Raw genomic sequence first — 18,474 nt, forward strand, 5'->3', positions numbered from 1 at the left:
AACATATTAATTTCGTATGATTAAGAGGAAGGAATACACCCTTTTCGATGTGAGGGAAAAGGTCCAGTTTTTTTGAAATATTACAAATGAATCGCACCCCTGTGTAAAATTTTACGTGCAGGACATGAAGACATTTTTTTGTGATGACTCTATTAGCAAACCTTATTGAGAACCTTCCGAAGAACGTATTTCTTTTTTTTTCTTTTCCCCCGAAGTTGATACAGCTAATGAGAAGAATATGTCAAATGTTATCATAAAATGTGTCCTCCTTTTTTACCTCATTTATTGCCTGTCCTTTATTGTAACTACAACTTGCCAGTTAAGCAATAATGGAAGAACTTTAAAAAAATGGTTTAGCCAATTTAGTGATAAATCTTTTTCACCTGAACAGGTCATAAAAAAAAAAAAAAAAAAAAAAAACTCGCCAACTTTTGGCTGTTCATTTGATAAGAAAAAAAAAAAAACTACCTTCGAATGCGTCAGGAGACAAGTGCTTAAATGTAGTGGGAAATTATTTAACGCATGGTGTGATAACTTGTCTATAATACATGCCAATGGAAAGTTGAAAAGAGAACAAATTTATAATGAGGCAGAGCATTATATAGTAACAAAGACGGGAATAAATGAAAAGTTGAACTACATCGATTTGTCATCGTTCAGTACGTATTGCTCATTTTACAAATTGTATGTACGCGACTTGGTACACTTTAGTGACAATAGGGGCGTACATTATGGTACCTCCATTCCGAAGACAATTACTAAAAGATATTTTGTCAAAACAGACCATTTGAATAGTGATCCATTGGATGAAAATACCTATATATTCATTTCAGGCGCGAGAAAGGAAAGCCTAGAAGGGGAAAATGAAAACCCACCGTACAGTAAAATTTACAACACGGTAGCGAACATAATACATTATTACTACGTTTTCTTTGTAAGCAAAATACTGGATCACACTTTCTACTTTGTATTTATTGATGGTCATAAGAAGGAAAGCGCTACACATAACACAAGTAATAGTTATTTAATTTATAAAAATGAAGTTATATACCCATTTCGGACTGGTGGAAGAGCCTGTGGAGGCGTTTCTTTCCAGGATTACTCCCACTATGATAACCTACGAGATTTTTACATAATCGAAATTTGTCATTCCTTCAACGGGATTACATACAGACAGAATATGTTCCGTCTGTTGAAGAGGTTGTGTAATCTATATTTTAATATCGAATTGGTTCCCTACATTTTTCAATTACCCCCTGTGTTTTACCACATCTTAATCATCCTTATCTGCTCGTTAACGCTTTCCTATATTTTCTACAAAATTTTTCTAAAGTACAAAAATTGCTTCTGATGTGGCATACGTAGGAAACCGCATGGGGACATAAAACATTTGAACATTGACAAAGGGGAATACAAGAAAAATCAAACCCATTACATTGCATCCTTTTTTGTAAATACCTCTATGTGTTCACTGGGTTAAAGCAGATATGCGTACAATTTCATTCGAGAACAACAGCAAAATTTTTTATCCGTTGACATTTCCCACCCACTGGACAGAATGCACAGGTACGTATAAAAATACCTACATGGCATTCATGTACGTTCGTGTTAATTTTCCCAATACACTGTAAACTTCTACTTGTAACTAATCTACACGGTAAAAACGTTTTTCTTTTTTTCGTAAAAAAGCCAAGCATAACTAATTTACACATGAAAAATACATACCCCTATAATGCAAAAGAAAAGAAAAAAAAAAAAATAGTTTACGTTAATTTTTCATTTTAATCATATATTGTTTGGAAAAACATTCATTTTTTTATGCAATTGTTTAACTCCATAATTTGATTAAACTTGTTTTTTTTTTTTTTTTTAAATATTTTTAAAGAAATGTTTTCCATTTCGACCTCCCACTGTTCAGGGCATATTTATTTTTAACCTGTTGATCGGTCCCGCATCCTTTACACTTTTAACAAAATTATCGTTCGTTTCACTTCTATTGGAATTATGTGTTATATTTTTGAAAATATTACCCCCATGTTATGTCAGCATTATTTCTTTTTTTCTTTTTTTTTTTTTTTTTTTTTATTCGCTCTTTCCTTATCACCTTTTGATTCTTCACACGGTATGCCGCAGGGGGAGCATAACAAAAAAGGGATGCGTTTGGATGACTTTCCCCTTCTAACCCAGTTGTACATGTAGTTTCCTTTAAGTGAATAGAATATCCAATCTTCATCCTTTTTTGCAACATAAGGATAGAAAGAAATATTACAACACAAGAGAAGCACTTAACTCGACATGTGCCAACTAGCTTAAGCAATGCATAGCTGAGACTTCGCAACTAACTTATTTGAGCACTCAAATTGTATTTACATACATCAAGGAACAAAAAGAAAAGAGAAAAAAACTAGAAAAGATGGATGCGCTAATGCTGGACGAAAAAATACGCATGTATGCGCTTGTGCCAATTTTCATTATTGTTGTTTTGGTCTGCATAATAAAAAGCAATCTGGGGCAAATGGTCAGACCTACTATCAAACAGGACGCTGAGAAATTGAAGCAAAAGTAAATAATAGCGAGTAAAATGAGAGAGAGAAAAAAATCCTTTTTCATCGATTGTGTTTTTTTTTTTTTTTTTTTTTTTTTTGGCGTATATGCTGCTCTGGTCTGCCATAATTTACACAGACACAGACCTGTACCTTCCTAGGTGCACCTGCAAATTGCCACGTTGTAATTGGCATGGACCGAAATTGAGTAAATATAGAGGAGATATTAATAAAGACACTTTTTTCACCCCTCCTCTCCCTTTTATTTTTTTTAAAGTAACTTCCTAACTAGGTATACCCAACTGAAAACGAATTATGGATTTATTTCCCCAGTTGCATTCCTAAGTCGAAAGTATTTTTTTAACAAACCACAAGGTGGCTTTTTCAATGATTTGCCTGAACAAGTGAATCCGTTTGATGCTCTCTTAAAGCAAGATCCCTCGGACCTGTTTGGAATGATGAAGAACCAAATCCCCTTTTTGGTGTTACAGTTGGGACTAGGGTTTTTAATAAACCTCTTTTTTTCTGGCTACTTAGTGGGTATGCTTCGCTAGGCGAGACTGTGATGCGCGTGTTTCGAAGTGTGAAACTGGGCACGGAACATACACGCAACACACACACGTATGCGTCTTTTCGCATGTCACCCCCTTTCAGCCAAAATTCCCTTTCCCCTGACGTACAAATTCAAGTCAACCCTCCAGATGGGAATGGATATAGAATTGCTCGACATGAAATTTGTGTCCTCCCTCTCATGGTTAGAATTTTCCCCTATAAGAGGGAGTTTATCCATTCTTATTACCCATTCTGATACCACGTTGGGGATTACATGAAAGTTTTTTTGTTTGTCCTTTTTATCCCTTCGTTCGCGCATTTCATTTTGTTGCAAAACTTCCACCCCTTAATCGCAGGTACTTCCTTGTCATGTTTGGATCGAGCGGACTAATAAGCATCATTGATTACTTTGTTCTTCACGGTATGGAAAAAAAAAAAAAAAAAAAAAAAAAAAAAAAAAAATGGACGAAAGAGCGAATAGCTACTTATAACATAGCAAAACTGCTGTGCGAACAAAAAGACAATTTTCCCTTTTTTCCTTTTTTTCTTTTTTTTTTTGTGAACAAAAATGTTGCAGACAAGGACAGGTCACAAAATAACCCAATGGACAATTTGATGGGAGCCCAAAATCCCTTAGCCAAACGTAATAGTAGAAAATAAGGGAGGATATTTTTTTTGCATGAAAAATTAGTACATTGCACAGAAAAAAATAAAATATAAAAAGACAAATGGGGAGCAATTAAATATGTGCATAAGCATACACCTTAAAACCGCATTTATTTTTGCTATTACGCATATACTTGAGCCGCGTATTCACTTTTTAATTTCTCCCCCCCCGTAGAACCTACAAATATGAACAACGTGCCCGACTTAAAAAAGTTTTATGACAAAAAGAAGGCTGAACTGGAGAATGTGGTATTTAAAAAGGAACATATTTTGCTTGCCCAACGTTCTTTATGCGTTTCTATATTCTGTGAGCCATCATAACAAGCATTCCCACACCTCCCGTTTTCCTCCCGTTTTTGCAGAGGTATAAATTTTGGCTGGAGAATATTGAATATAACCTTGTAGTAAACTGGAAATGAAAAGGTGCCTTGGAGGCGGAACTCCCCCCCTCCTAATATATATGCACATGCTGCATGCATTATTATGTACCCATTTCTCTAGTGCTATGCAATTTTTTTTCCGTCTTTTTTTTTTTTAAAGCATATGAACAAATCGACATATTAACAACTGGATTGTTCTGTTTATGTGCCAAACGTGTTATCTTCCTCCTATTCCTTCATTTCATCTTCACCTTCTTCACATCAAAGTTCTTTTTTTTTTTTTTTTTTTTTTTTTGTAAAAACTTTTAAAAATGTTGGCTGTTTTTTAAAAGAGCAATTTGCCGTAATGTTGAAAATTAAGAACATCGATTTGGCGTGCAAGATGTCCCCTACTTCAACGTAGGTGTATGTAATGTATAATTCATGTGTGTGGATGCACTATTTTTATATGGGTCTTTAAGTTACCGTGGATAAAAATTATCATATATATATGCATACATACATGGTCTACACACCGTTGGGGTTTATACACTGGCAAAATTACTCCTCTCCGCAGAATTTTCGAAATACAGCCAAATTGGGCGGCTAAACATATGTATATGTGAAAATATTGCTCGCTTGTGTTGCAAATGTACAGCAAAATGAATGGAATAAAACGGCATTTTAGGAAAATAGTGGTTAATGATAATTTTCGCACCTTTTCGGCCATGTGCCAAATTGCTTCTATTTAGTGACGCAATTTATGTACCATTTGAAGGCTCATTGTTTTTTTTTTTTTTTTTTTTTTTTTTTTTTTTTTTTGGAGCCAATTTTTTAGTGCATTTCATTCCGCTGGCCAAATTTTACGGAAAAAAAAAAAAAAAAAAAAAAAAAAAATATATGTAAATATTGCGAACGTATATTTATACATACGCGCCAAAACCTAATACAGTCCTGAAGCACATTTTAACGGAGGAACAAATTTATTTTTCTCCACATTTCGTCGAACACTAGAACGAGAAAGTAGAAAAACGCGCAATTTGTAATGACAAATGAACGCCAACGACGGAGAAGAGACGCAACTGGATAATCCATCCCCCACCCAAAATGACAAATCGAATAAATCCAAAGTAAGCACAAAAATGCGCGCTATACAAAAGTATGTATACCTTTGAAATGGTGGCAGTTCGAAAAAAAATTGCATAAAATGTTTAATCAGCCACTGTACAAAAATACATTCCAACTTCAGTGATGCCACATTTTTGCACTAATCCGATCATCTCGCTGTGCCGTCGCAACGGGACTGCAGGACGATCAAAGTTGTTCGCGTGCAGACGCGGCTGAAACTTAGTCTTATTGCTTTCTATCTTTAACGTGCGTCTACACAGAAGTGCATATCTTAACCCTTTTCTCATTTTTTCTCCTTTTTTTTTTTTTTTTTTTTTTTTAAATCTCTCTCCACAGCCACATTTACGGAAGGCAGCGGGGGTAGTGTGGAAGGACTCATCATTGGATGATTGGCCAGAAAATGACTTTCGCATTTTTTGCGGAAATTTAGGAAACGAAGTGACTACGGACATTTTGGCCAATGCCTTTAGAAAGTACAAATCGTTTAACATGGCGAAGGTAGGAACATTCGAAGGCGTCAGATGTGTATGTGTGCGCGAGCCGTTATGCATATGCATGTGCTCGTATGTGTGCTTTTGAAATACATGTACTTTTTGCAATTTTCCCACTTACTTGGGACCCCCCCCCCCCCCCCCCCCAAGTGAGGAAGGGTTCATTTCCATAAGCCTGCATTCTGACGCAATGAAGTAGACCCGAAGATAACACATTGCATGATTAAACAACGCCCCTTTTAATCCCGTACAGGTAATTCGGGAGAAAAGAAACAACAAAACGAAAGGCTATGGTTTTGTGTCCCTCTCGAATCCCCAAGATATGCTAGATGCGTTGAAAAATATGAACAATAAATTTATTGGCAATAGACCAATCATTGTTAAGAGGAGCAAGTGGAAAGACAGAGAAGTGGACTCCAAAAAAAATAAAGATTTTGATAGCTTCGTCCAGAATATATATGTTCCTTCCAAGAAATTTAGGAAATTCAAAAAACCCGTCAGAAGTGAAAATAAAGGTTAGAGCAAAAAAAAAAAAAAAAAAAAAAAATGACAGCCTCTTCTTGGTCCACTTTTCTGACCTTGCCTTTTCAACGTTGTAACGGTTTCTATTTACCACTAAAGTTATGTGCACCCAAAAGTGATGTGCAACGTGAGCTGTGTTTTTGTTCATATGTATAGGTGGACACTCTTCTTTCCCTTTCCCTTGCTTTTTTAGAAGTCCAAGACAAATTGATAAACAAAAACGGAATGAATTATTGACATGGAAATAGTTACTACGCGGATGAAGAAAATAATTCCTCATTTATCTTAACGGGCATTCCACTTTTGCCGATATGTGGAACCCCCTCCATGTTCTCCTTTCGAAGTTTGCTTCGTAACGTTTCCCCCTAACAATCCTTTTTTTTTTTTTTTTTTTTTTTTTTTGTTGTAATTTTAATTAATTCTTGTTACCTCTTTAACAACAATTTAGTGGCCAATTAGCTACTTCTTAGCAACCACTTAACCCTTTTTGGACCTCTGTTGTCATTTTTCCTTTTGCTGATTTTTTTTAAAATAGGAGGAAAATAATAACGAAAATATTTTTAATCATAATATGTTTTTGATTTATGAAAGTTCTTTTTATTCTCAACATTTTTTTTTTTTTTTTTTTTTTTTTTTTGGATAGTGTCATGCGAGTGGGGAAGACACCAGCAGTGTAAGGGTTCCCACTTTCACCCTTCGAAAATGTTCAGCGTGTTCGCACATATGTAACATACGGGTATATACACACTTATCTGTATTTCCTGCATTACATCCCCACTTTAGGAGTAAAAATAAATTCCCTTCTTTAGCTCTCTGCTATTGATAAAATTTGACCTTCCGAGGGTACCTTTTAAAGGAGTTCTGTTCCCCTCCACCCCTTTGGCATTTTAAGAACAAAATCGACAGAGCAGATGTGCTTAGTAGGTGTACACTTATATGTAGGTGGGTACGTTTGTATGCTCTCCTTACATATGCACTGGTGTTTTTTCTCCGCGCATCAAACGTTTACAACCTTCTTTGTATCATTTAATAATAACGCACAAGGGACGGACGACGGAAAAAGGTACAAAAAAGTAAATTGCAAAAACACAGCATTTGCAATCATTTTATTGTACACTCGGTTGGCTGCTTCGATAAAAGTGCAAAAGGGTAAATGAATGTTCAAGAAGATTATGTACAGAACTGTGTAGTGCTTCTCCTTTGGGCCCGTTTTTTTTTTTTTTTTTTTTTTTCTACGGAAGTCTATAAAACGTAAAAATTGCCCTTCCACACGGGGATATAATATTAGTGCCTTTTTTTCCCCATCGTATGTGAAACACCTTCCCGAACATATATTTATCCATTTTTGAAAAAAAAAAAAAAATATATATATAAATAAACCTGCTATGCGCTGTTATTATGACAAAATATCTTGTGAATTCTTTTTTTTTTTTTTTTTCTTTCACACAAGATATTCGAGCAAGTAGTTCCTAATTCTGCATTCGGCGGAGTAGGTACACTCATAAATTATACGGGATAACAAAACAGTTCAATATTTACCTAAACGTAAGAAGCAATACTTATGGTCATTTCAGATATGAGGAGATAATTTCCCCTCTGTATGCGTGAACAGTTCAGGGGCGCGCATGCCAACACACGCTTCAATCTGCGTACCAAGGAACCTACTTAAACGAACGTATCGGTATCGCTCGCACCCCACCTGTTATGTGCACCTCCCTATGACCCAAGAAAGCAGCCAGGATGAACGCAACCAGGATCCTCTTAAGCAGTCAAAAAGTATTAAAAAGAAATGTAGAGTTTAAGGAAATTTTCACCCCAAGGTGGTTCCTAGAATCACCCAACTACAGCCGTATGCCTCTATGGAGAAGATTTTTTGAGGGGCAATATACAAATGGATCTTTTTTATTTTTTGGTAATGCATGGACATCCATGTTTGCTTTCGCCTTCATGTTATGGTTCTCAAGAATATTTGACCCACCCCCCTTAGAGAGAGTTGATAAGTATTGGCTGAACTCACCAAAGTTTAGAATTTTATCTGCCTTTTACAATGAAGGAAAAAGGCCTGGTGTGAAAATATCTTTGATGACCTACGAAGCGAGATACTTCTACAGGGGTATAGATCACCCCTTTACAATTAACGAGATAAAAGATTTGTGGTTTAAATTAAGGGAAAATTATATAATTGAAAGCATCCCGGCTATTCAATACCCACACGTTTTTAGGCAGTACAACAATGTCTCTACGCCTGCAGATTTGCACGTACATCTTCACTAAGGAAAATTCTGCTCTCCGTTATTGGTGGGATACATTACTCGCATTTATGGCGGTGTGACCATTTTTTTCTCCATGTTGTTGAAGGAACATGGCGGAGAGGGGCGTGGCAGAGTTCAGGCTCCACTAGGAGCGTTAGCACTTGTAGTGCGCTGTACACCATTTTGAAGACACTCCCCTCAGTAACAGCTGGGCCAATGCGTTTCCTATTAAGAGGGACCTTCCCCTCATTCGCGTAGCCTTTTGGAAACCATTCGGGGGAGACCAAATCGGTATCCCTTGTACCCGATTCATCCCGTTTAGACCTTTTACACATGGGCCCGTCTTGAGCAACGGAATGTGTTTACTCATTAGTTCGCTCGTTGCTTGGTTATTTATTTATTATTATTATTTATTTATTTATTTTAATATTTATTATTTTTTTTTTTTTTTTTGCTACTTGAGCAAACCCACAACAATCATAACTTTTGCACCAGGGAAGTCGTCGCGCTAGGGCGTTTTCGTATCTTCACACTGATCCGGGCATCAGCGCAACAACATCGCTTTGCATTCGCTAAAATGGGATAGCGTTGCCCCATAAATACGGCGCAACCCTACATGGGTATCTGCGGAATGGGGAAAACGACTGAATGCCGCTTCATTAGGAACAAACAGTTTTTGCAAATGTTTCGAGGGCCACCACAAACAACGAGGTGATCGTCCCTAAATATGCATATGCCGTGTGTGCTGACAAAAGGAGAATGGGACAATGCCAGACAGTGCATTCAGCACAAAATCGTACATTGAATCGAAAATATGTGCAACGGTAAATTCGCATAAAAGGGTGCAAAATGGGTGCAAAATGGGCGCAAATTGACGCCGGGTGAAAAGCTAAATGTTAATTTAAAAACATCAAATCTACGACCCGTAGAAATGGGGAAAACATTCAGCACAAGAAAACATACGCGCTGAAGGGGCACATAAAAATACAGGCAGGACAAGGGCAAATAACCCCTCTAGTAGAAAATTTTCCACAAAATGAAAAGAACAAATATGCAGCAGTTAATTTTTTCCCCATTCCATGGAAGGAAAAAAAATAAATAAATAAATAAATAAATAAATAAATAAAGGAACGCTTAATTAAATTATGGGGAGATGGAACGCTAAACGTGAAGGCGATGGGAATTCAAAAAAAGGAGAAATGCATCTCACAAAAAAGCGCCAGACAAAAAAATGCACAGGAAAATCGTGCCCGAGCAGGATAAGAACAGAAAAAACAAAAAAAAAGGAAAAGCGAAAGTAGACATACACGACACGATTGAGCAAATTATTGTTCTACCGATGGAGGCTGCCCACCCCTGCTGGAGCTACGCGAAGAACAAAGACATTGCCTCTCCGTCTGTCCAACCGGCTGACACGCTCGTGCGCACGTATATTCGATATCAGTACCTCCCGTATGTCATCGATAATTTCTCTTTTTACCTGATAAAAAGAATGCTTTAAAAAATCCACATTCGTTTCGACGAAAGTTGTGTCAATCACATCCATGTCTAGCCAAGCATATTTATCAAAGGATATATAAACAGTGTCTGCTCTTTTAGATGTCTGAACTGATGTTTTAGATGTTCTTTCTTTCATTTTCATATTATTAGGATTATTAATAGAGTTTTGGTTAAAATAAATTTGTTCCTTCTTATTTTTGAATAACCATTTCCTTTTTATTTTTTTAAACACCTTGGATATTTTAAACCTCCTTTTGGATGTAAAGGCCCTTAAACTGGAGTCACTGAATTCTACCGTTTTAAGAAAATTTTCATTTAGGTAATTCTGCGCTAGATCTTCAGAAATACACGATGCACCTTCGTCATCATCATATGTTGATGTCTTACGAATGGTTTTATTGATGTGCTCATCATTTCCACTGGCGTTTGCATTAGTATTCGTACATTTATTATGTGTCTGACTTTCTCCTCTCTCATTTTCTTTTACTCTCTGGTATTGCCTCTCACCCCTGTTAAACTGCTCTCCCATTCTCTCGCTCTGTTTCAACTTCATTTTTTCCTCCACATAGGACGAATTTGGAAACAAAACGTTATCACACATTTTGTACTTGTCCTCATAATTCCCCGTGTGGAAATTACTTCGGTCCAAATTTAAATTCATGTAATCTTCGCAATTGTATATTTTGTACAGGGGTAACTTCAACTTAAAAATCCTCTTCCCCAGACACTTTTCTCGATTCCATGTTTCGGAGTACGTCAGAGCCTGATCCCTCGTGTCTCCATACATAACAATGTGGTTGCAATGGCTTCTCAGAACGAAGAAATCCTTTTCTAGGAATTTGTCCAGAGGGTAATCTGGGTTCAGTAAAATGACAGTTTTGACTATGATTTGTTTCTTCTTTTTTTTTTTTGGCTTGTTGCCTGGCGGGCGTCCGATCGAACTGATATCCACGCGACACTTCCCACGTCCATTATCGCCGCTAACGCTCTTAACATCGCTAACGCTGTTAACATCGCTAACGCTGTTAACATCGCTAACGTTGTTATCATCGCTAACGTGGCCTTCATCTATAACACGGTCGTTAGCCGCACCCCCCTTCTTCCCAGCCGACTTCTCATTCTTCAGTACGTTATAAAAGAGGTCATCCTGCACGCAGCTAGCGAACCCGTTAAAAAAGAGCCTAGATCCACACGAGTGACTTATCAGATGCACATTCTTAATGCCTGAGTTTATAAGCTCCTGTATAAATTTTTTGAAAGAATTTCCCAAGACAGCCATTTCAGATCTTTTCTTCGCTACCGGGTAGGAGAGAGCCGAAAGCGCACCCCACATGTAACCTTCCCAGTGAAAAACGAACGGTTGGATATAGGATGGCAATTTGGAAAAAGAAACCAAATGAGCCAACTGAGAGCATCCATGATGTAACTTCACATTATATCCATGTATATATATAACAATTTCATCTGGCATAAAATTTAAATTTTGTTTTAAAGATAATGATTGCCAACCTTCTACAATAATTTTCTCCTTCTGTTGATGACGATAGTTTTCCCATTCATCTTCCTCCGCGAATACCTGCGCTATCGTTTTATTTCTCTTCATGTTATAACTTGATAAATTGGCACCATTCAAACTTCCAAACGATTCATTGATACTTTTTACTGTTTCTCCCAACGTGCTTATTATTTGTGTGTTCCTGCCATTGTTCTTATACTTGGATCGAATGAACTTATCAATTTTCTTATTATTGGATGTTATATAGATAGAGCCCTTTTTATATTGTCTCGTGTATTTTTTTACAAATCCCTTAATCTTTGAATTTTTCATTCTGTGTAAACTTACTTTTTTCATTGTCTTGTTGTAAATTTCTTTCCTTCCTTTATTTACATTTGAATAACTCCTTTTCGATTTTTTACTCTTTGTCCTTCTGTCTGTATACTTTTGGTGTTCACTATTTTCTATGTCATCACTGGAGTTATTCTTCACATTTTTGTTTTTTGAATTTTTCCCTACTCCCGATTTTATAAAAGATTTAAAAATGTCCGAAATGAATAACGCTTTGTTTTCTGCAAAATTTGATGTGCCACTTGATGTATCCTTTGGACTAATTGTTTTTTCCTTCCATTTCAGTTCTTCATTTTTTCTTCCCTTAGGGGAGTCCATTCTTTTCTTTTCGTCTGATTCAAACTTATTCTCCTCCATATTCGGTAAGGTAACATTGTTTCTCTTCTTCTGCTTTTTTTCTCCTTCCAATTGGTTTCTGGAATAACTACCCTCAGATTGGCCTTGCTTCACGTGATTGGCTTCATTTACAGCAGCGTACAAAAGGGGGTCCTTCACTACATCTGCTTTGTTCTGCTGTCCCTCACTTGATTGCCTCAACCTATTGACCCTTCCCCTCTTTTCATTGCTCCCTCCCTTTTCCATCCCCACCGCTGGGTTTTCCCTAAACTTCGCACGCAAAATGTTCTCACAGAGGAGTTCTTTTTCCCTACACTGCAAACCATCCTCTTCGCCCTTCTCTTCGTGGTTCTTTTCCTGTTCGCTATAAAGGGAAAGATCCTCCATATATTCGTTTTCTTCCGCATGGAGCAGTTTCCTCCTCCACAGCTTCTTACTTTTGTCCTTCTTTAGTGTTCCTCTCCCCGATGTCCCAACAAATAAGGAATGAGAGCTCCCTCTTCCACTGCGCCGCCTGTCACTTCCGAATCCATTTATATTAACAACAAACATGTCATCCTTTCGGCAAAAGGAGGAGTTATTTATGACAGTGCTATCCTCCGTGAAGAGGTTGACATGCGGAGGAATATGACAAGTTTTATCGGTTGATTTATCCATTCTACGCTTCTTCTCTCCCCCGTTTGGAGGATCATTTGTTTGTTCATCTCTTCTTCCGAAATGAACTTCGGGGGAGTTGCAACTGTCGCTGTCTCTATCAATGTGCCGATTACGATATTTTTCCTTTCCGCCATAATGGTTGCTCGGATGGGTGGAAACAGAACAATATTTTCTGGATCGATCGATTCGGTCTACACCCCTTTTCTCGTTTTCATCAGGACTAGTACTGTTCCCACTGTGATCGAACACATACGGAGCCTTGTGAATTTCTGTCGATTTGATGGACTTGTTCATTTTGTACAAATAAATATCATCATTCACAGAGTCTAGCAGTTTGTCTGAAATCCTATGGGTGTAGTAAGAATGGTAGTTGTCTCCCTTGAGGTCATTCGCATAATTCTGATTTCCATGTGTACTTAGCTTTTTAATATTGTTATGAACTTTGTTCTGATTGGAGTAAAAAAATTCTTCACCTTGTTGGCCCTTCACCTGTTCATCGTGTTTTTCTGGTCTGACATAAAGCACACTGTTGTTTCCACTGCCGCTAAACCGATAGGGACAATTCTTTTTGTAAATTCTTTTCCCCTTTTTTACCTTCGGGAGGTGTACCAATTTGACGGTAATTTCGTCCAGGATATTATTGCTCTTCCCCTTGACAGGTCCCAACCGTTTGTAATTGTGAACCTTCAAGCTCATAGTCACATGGTCAATAGAAATCATGCAATTGTTGGAAAAATACTCCGTTGTGGTGCTGCTATTAACTTTTAGCATATTAAAACACCACTTTAAATCGTAACCTAATATGTCTTCATAACTTTCTTTTAAAATATCCTTTACAATTATATCATACCTATTGTTTGGCAACCTTCCATTGGCATCTTTCTTAATTTTTGGATTGAAAAAGTAAGTCAATGGAAAGTCATTGAAAAAGTGGCCACTGATGGAGCACTCCGTACAGGAAACACCATATCTTACATCTGACCAATCTTTTCCTACACAGGCAGCGAACCCAACTCTTGTATTAACAAATAGAGATCCACTTCCAACTTCCTGTGATATAAAAGGGCCTACTGGGTATCCATGGAACCAGAACCCCCTTAACTTCTCTCCATATGAATGATCTTCAATCCATTCTCCGTACCCATGAGGTCGACCATATATATCAGTCTTCCCCTTATACCTTAACTGGTGACTAAAAGGGGCCTCATTGATACTATCATTTGCCATTTTGAAACGTAAATTGGAAAATTTCTTATAAAAACAGTTTACAATACGATAGAAGGATCGATAAGCACAGAGACAAAAGCAGCAAAAGTTATTTCCACACATTCCTGCGAAATCGTTGTAGCGACTTACGGTTATATTTAATTTATTCGTCGATACTTTCTTCTTTAAAATACGACAGTGTTCTGTACATGGACAGAAAAAACCATATATAGCCAGAAGAGGACCAATGCAAATAATAACCTTCACTATAATTATTAGGGACAACTGAACTAGTCCATAGATCATTAAAATGTGTTCCCCTCTGGAAATCTTATTATATTTGTCTTTCTCATAAAATATTAGCAAAATGGATGCACATATTATGAATATGTAGGAAGCGTAAATAGGCCAGTGTAAGCTCAGCCTGGTTTGAAACTTTGCAAAAATAATAACTCCGATAATTACCAATGCAGCCTCTACAAAAAATAAAAATGATGTCTGAATTTTGAAGCTAATTGTAAGCATGCTGTTCTCATAAGATGTTTTGAAATATTTCCACGATATGAGGATTAAACAAAAAATTGTTATAATGAAAACAATTTTTTTTGAAATTGGTTTCCTTATTCCGTTGAACCTTCTTCGCAGGCGTCTATAATCCATGTACCTTATTGTGTAGATTAACCAATCCATGTTTTTCAGTTCACTGCTTGGGTTTTTAATCCTCTTTTGGCTTTGATTTCCTAGCTCGCAGGTTATGATGTGCCCATTATTTGCACACCCGCAATGGTTCATCTCGCCGCAGTTGTGCACATCCCCGTAGTTGTGAACATCTACGCTAGTGTACTTTTTCCTTCTTCTGGCGAAACAACAACAGCAATCATTCTTCCCGTCCAATTTGCTCTTGCTCATTTCGCTTACGTAGGACACCTCAGTTTCTGTGTAGCCAGAATTCTCCCTCAGGTTCTTCTTTATGGTCCTTTTCCCTTTTATGTTGTTTTCCCCCAGTACATTTTCATATTCCTGCGATTCGCCCATCTGACTATTCATGTCATCGTCGTACTCGTCGTCCATTTCGTTCTCCACGTCGTTATCGATTCCAAGGTCATACCCATAACCCTCGGGGGTAATCTTTCTAACTTCACTGCTAACGTGGCTACTTACTTCGCTACTAACCTGGCTACTTACCTCACTGTCGTTCTTTTTGGAGTGGGCCGCCATCATGACCGATGAACCCAAGTTGATAGCGCTTTGGCTTCTGCGCGGGCTATCGTGATCGGTTCTGTCCTTTTTTTCCGTATTTTTCATCATTCCTCTTTTTTCCATCCTCTTGTTCTCTCTTCCTCCTTTGCCCAGGTCCTCCACCCCGCTCGCCAAGACGGCCTTGTCTCCCCTTGAGATATCAACCACTCCATGATGTTCTAACAGTACCGCGTCTGTATTGTTACTTTTCCGTTTCCTGTGTTTTGTGCTCTTCTCCATTTGCCGCCCTAACGCCTCTTTCTCTGTGTGGCTGTTTCTCCCTGATTTCATTTCACTACCATTGAGATTTGATAAAGTGTGTTTATTTGATTAAAAGTTTTTTTTTTTTTTTTTTTTTCTGTTTTTTTCTTCTTGCTCTTTCTTTTTTTTGATTTTCACTTTCATTATTACATGAATCTGAACCTTGCTTTTTTTAAAAAAGAACTTGTTCAAATTGCACTCGCTTTAACCTTTCTCATTTTTTTTTTTTTTACACCTTTTTTCATGGCTAAAGAGAATTCCCTTTTTTTAGGCTGAATTTTCATCTAATAGTGGATTGTTTCCGTTCCTCTTTTAAATAAGCCCTCAAAAAAAAAAAAAGAAAAAAGGTTATAATATGTTTCTTCCCCTAATCCGCTCTTTATTCTGCTGTAATCATGTTTGGTATGCAAACAAGTAAAAGCTATTGCTTTGTTTCACTTTTTTTTTTTTTTATATGACTGAACAACATTCGAAGTTGGCATAGTTCGATATATCTCATTTATCACAGGGGGAAATGTTCTTTCTTTTTTTTCGTATTTTCTTTTATTCTTTTCCCCTTTTGAGAATTTCCTCCCAAGTTGTAGGCAAACTTAAAAGAAATTACAAAAAAAAAAAAAAAAAAAAAAAAAATCGCAACTGACCTAACCGGTTGGTCACTGTCATTACACAACATAGGGTGAGTACTCACCTCGGAGAAGGTGGAAGGAGGAAATTTGACAACCTAGGAGGCCAGTTGGAAGTATGACACAAGAATGTGCACGTAGTGTGTGTGGGGGGATGAAGAGCAATATGCTTAGGCTAAAATATACTTTCACATGCAACATGTGCGTGCTGCGCTGTAAAAGTGTCTTTGGTTCACCCCATACCTTTTTCCTATCGAACTGTTGCGTTGCCCCTATCTTTTTAAGTATCTCAAAAATGTTCCTTTTTTGTGTGAAATTTGAGGAAAAAAAAAAAAAAACGAAGCAAAGCGAAATAAGCCAATAATGCTACGGTGAGTAGCAATTATCCGATGGGTTAAAAACCATTTTCTTATTCTTTATCACAAAATATACCTAAATTTTATCTTTTTTTTTTTTTTTTTTTTTTTTTTTCATTTTCCCATTTCGCTCATCAACACATTAACGTTTTTCCGTTTGAGAACATTGCCCCTTTTAATTCTACAGATTGTGTTGCTACTCACTCGTGTAGCACATAGGGCGCGTCAAAATTTATTCCCTTTTTAACTGCTTTTTTTTTCTTTTTAAATCCGTATTAACTTAAAATTGGAGGGAAATCTCACACCATGAGGTGGTTATTTTTTTTTTTTGTTGCTCAATCTGATTTATCAATGTAGGACATTACCTAATTTAGGAGATACTTCAATTAGGACAACATATCCCCTTTTTTTTTTTTTTTTTTTTTTTTTTTCCTTTTCACTGTGAATTCCTGTCTTTCGTTGCGAATCCCTCATTTGGGATACATTTTTTTTTCAAGGAGTTGTCCCCTTCTAGTGCAGGTTTGCAAAAGAAAAGCTTCGCCAACAAAGGCGGAAAAGGCAAATGAGAGTTAACTAAACACAATACCACAACGGTCTGTGCTTTAATGCAACATGCAAACAAACACATATGTACGGTATGTATACATTTAGAGATGGCCCCGCCTCCGCCAATTCTCTTCTGGCGCGTGGGAAGAACCATTTCTTCCCCTCAATTAGCGTGCCATGCAGTGGACACTTTTTTATTTTCTTTTTTTTTTCCTCAGAAGTAGTAGGAAATTTGTTGCATCAAACCCATCCAGTTTTTATCCAACTTACAATTTTTGCAATCAACAAAAATGTGATGAATTCTATTCCCATAATGGTTAATCAAATCTTTAATTCTGTACTTAACGTATACCTGATTTTTTGTCGCTTCATCCACACTGTCCACATCATTAAAGGTGTTAAAGACTAACACCACACAGGACGCTTGCAGACATTCATCGTTCAGTAGAAGAGTTATGAGTGAGTTGTTCTCTCTTAAAATTTCATCCGATATGTCCATTATGTTAATAACGTACAAAATGGCGTTCACTTTTACGTTCCGATAAATCAGTTGCCAAATGTTCCTCATCTGCAGGGGGGAAAAATAAACCACACACACTTTATGTTGCATACCTCCACAAAAAAAAAAAAAAAAAAAAAAAAAAAAGATAAAGATAAAGGGAAAAATTAAATACACTAATGGTTACTAACTATTGGATTCCCTGACATGTCCCAGAAACCGATTCTCCCATTTATCCACTTAATCTCTTCGTAGTGGTAAGATATGGTTGGTTCCATGTGCGAGGTGATGTCTTTCCATTCTTTCGCAGGTATAGTGGGGGGGGTGAAAAAAAAAGGTTAACACATTTAATTCATTTAAATTTTTCCCTTTTGCTTATGGCTGAGCGGGTAGAACTTTGCCCAACTACTCAACGTGTAATTCAATTTTTTAACCTGACCCACATATAGCTTTCACGCGGGTATGCCTCAATAAGGGGACACCACACAGCTATACGCTACAATACCCTCATTTAAACTATAAAAATGGGAATCATACTCACCTGGAATAAAATTATGATAGAGTAGCGTTGTTTTGCCTGAGCCGTTAAGGCCCAAAATTAAAATGTTGTACTTTTTGTCTGGTGCTTTGTTTTTTCCCTTGACATCGTCGTCAGTTAGGAAGGCCATTTTGTTCGCTGCGTTCCCCATTTTTTGTACAAACGATGAAAAATAAAGAAAACACACCTATGTACATATATACATATATACATAAATGCATATGCTCGCTAGACGCTCTCATCGCAGGGAAAACCCCTCCGCACACATTCTTGTGCCTCTCCGAAATTGCTGCGTCCAACTTAAAAAAGGAGTTTAAATCAACTGAGCCAAAGTTTAGCATTCCATCGACCCGT

At 37.1% G+C, this 18,474-nt stretch overlaps 6 protein-coding genes across 6 annotated transcripts; 4 read left to right on the top strand and 2 right to left on the bottom strand.

Annotated features, from left to right (window-relative positions):
- Nucleotides 1-238: 238 nt before the first annotated feature.
- Nucleotides 239-1,351, top strand: PKNH_1111000 (conserved Plasmodium protein, unknown function; the record flags this gene model as incomplete). The annotated part of the gene is made up of 1 exon (XM_002261251.1): nt 239-1,351. One exon carries the CDS (start codon nt 239-241, stop codon nt 1,349-1,351), a length of 1,113 nt encoding a protein of 370 aa, XP_002261287.1.
- Nucleotides 1,352-2,413: 1,062 nt separating this feature from the next.
- On the top strand, nt 2,414-4,180 carry PKNH_1111100 (ER membrane protein complex subunit 3, putative; the record flags this gene model as incomplete). The annotated part of the gene is made up of 7 exons (XM_002261252.1): nt 2,414-2,562; nt 2,821-3,083; nt 3,198-3,297; nt 3,452-3,516; nt 3,673-3,738; nt 3,937-4,010; nt 4,124-4,180. 7 exons carry the CDS (start codon nt 2,414-2,416, stop codon nt 4,178-4,180), a joined length of 774 nt encoding a protein of 257 aa, XP_002261288.1.
- A 992-nt stretch (nt 4,181-5,172) lies between these two features.
- On the top strand, nt 5,173-6,498 carry PKNH_1111200 (RNA-binding protein, putative; the record flags this gene model as incomplete). The annotated part of the gene is made up of 4 exons (XM_002261253.1): nt 5,173-5,250; nt 5,585-5,746; nt 5,993-6,254; nt 6,455-6,498. 4 exons carry the CDS (start codon nt 5,173-5,175, stop codon nt 6,496-6,498), a joined length of 546 nt encoding a protein of 181 aa, XP_002261289.1.
- Nucleotides 6,499-8,001: 1,503 nt separating this feature from the next.
- Nucleotides 8,002-8,535, top strand: PKNH_1111300 (uncharacterized protein; the record flags this gene model as incomplete). Its single annotated transcript, XM_002261254.1, has 1 exon — nt 8,002-8,535. The coding sequence occupies one exon, from the start codon at nt 8,002-8,004 to the stop codon at nt 8,533-8,535; it is 534 nt and encodes a 177-aa protein (XP_002261290.1).
- Nucleotides 8,536-9,846: 1,311 nt separating this feature from the next.
- Nucleotides 9,847-15,588, bottom strand: PKNH_1111400 (conserved Plasmodium protein, unknown function; the record flags this gene model as incomplete). Its single annotated transcript, XM_002261255.1, has 1 exon — nt 9,847-15,588. One exon carries the CDS (start codon nt 15,586-15,588, stop codon nt 9,847-9,849), a length of 5,742 nt encoding a protein of 1,913 aa, XP_002261291.1.
- Nucleotides 15,589-17,297: 1,709 nt separating this feature from the next.
- On the bottom strand, nt 17,298-18,271 carry PKNH_1111500 (ADP-ribosylation factor, putative; the record flags this gene model as incomplete). Its single annotated transcript, XM_002261256.1, has 3 exons — nt 17,298-17,651; nt 17,774-17,883; nt 18,124-18,271. 3 exons carry the CDS (start codon nt 18,269-18,271, stop codon nt 17,298-17,300), a joined length of 612 nt encoding a protein of 203 aa, XP_002261292.1.
- Nucleotides 18,272-18,474: the final 203 nt, after the last annotated feature.

Source organism: Plasmodium knowlesi (genome assembly GCF_000006355.2).
Source record: "Plasmodium knowlesi strain H genome assembly, chromosome: 11".
Lineage (NCBI taxonomy): Eukaryota > Apicomplexa > Aconoidasida > Haemosporida > Plasmodiidae > Plasmodium > Plasmodium knowlesi.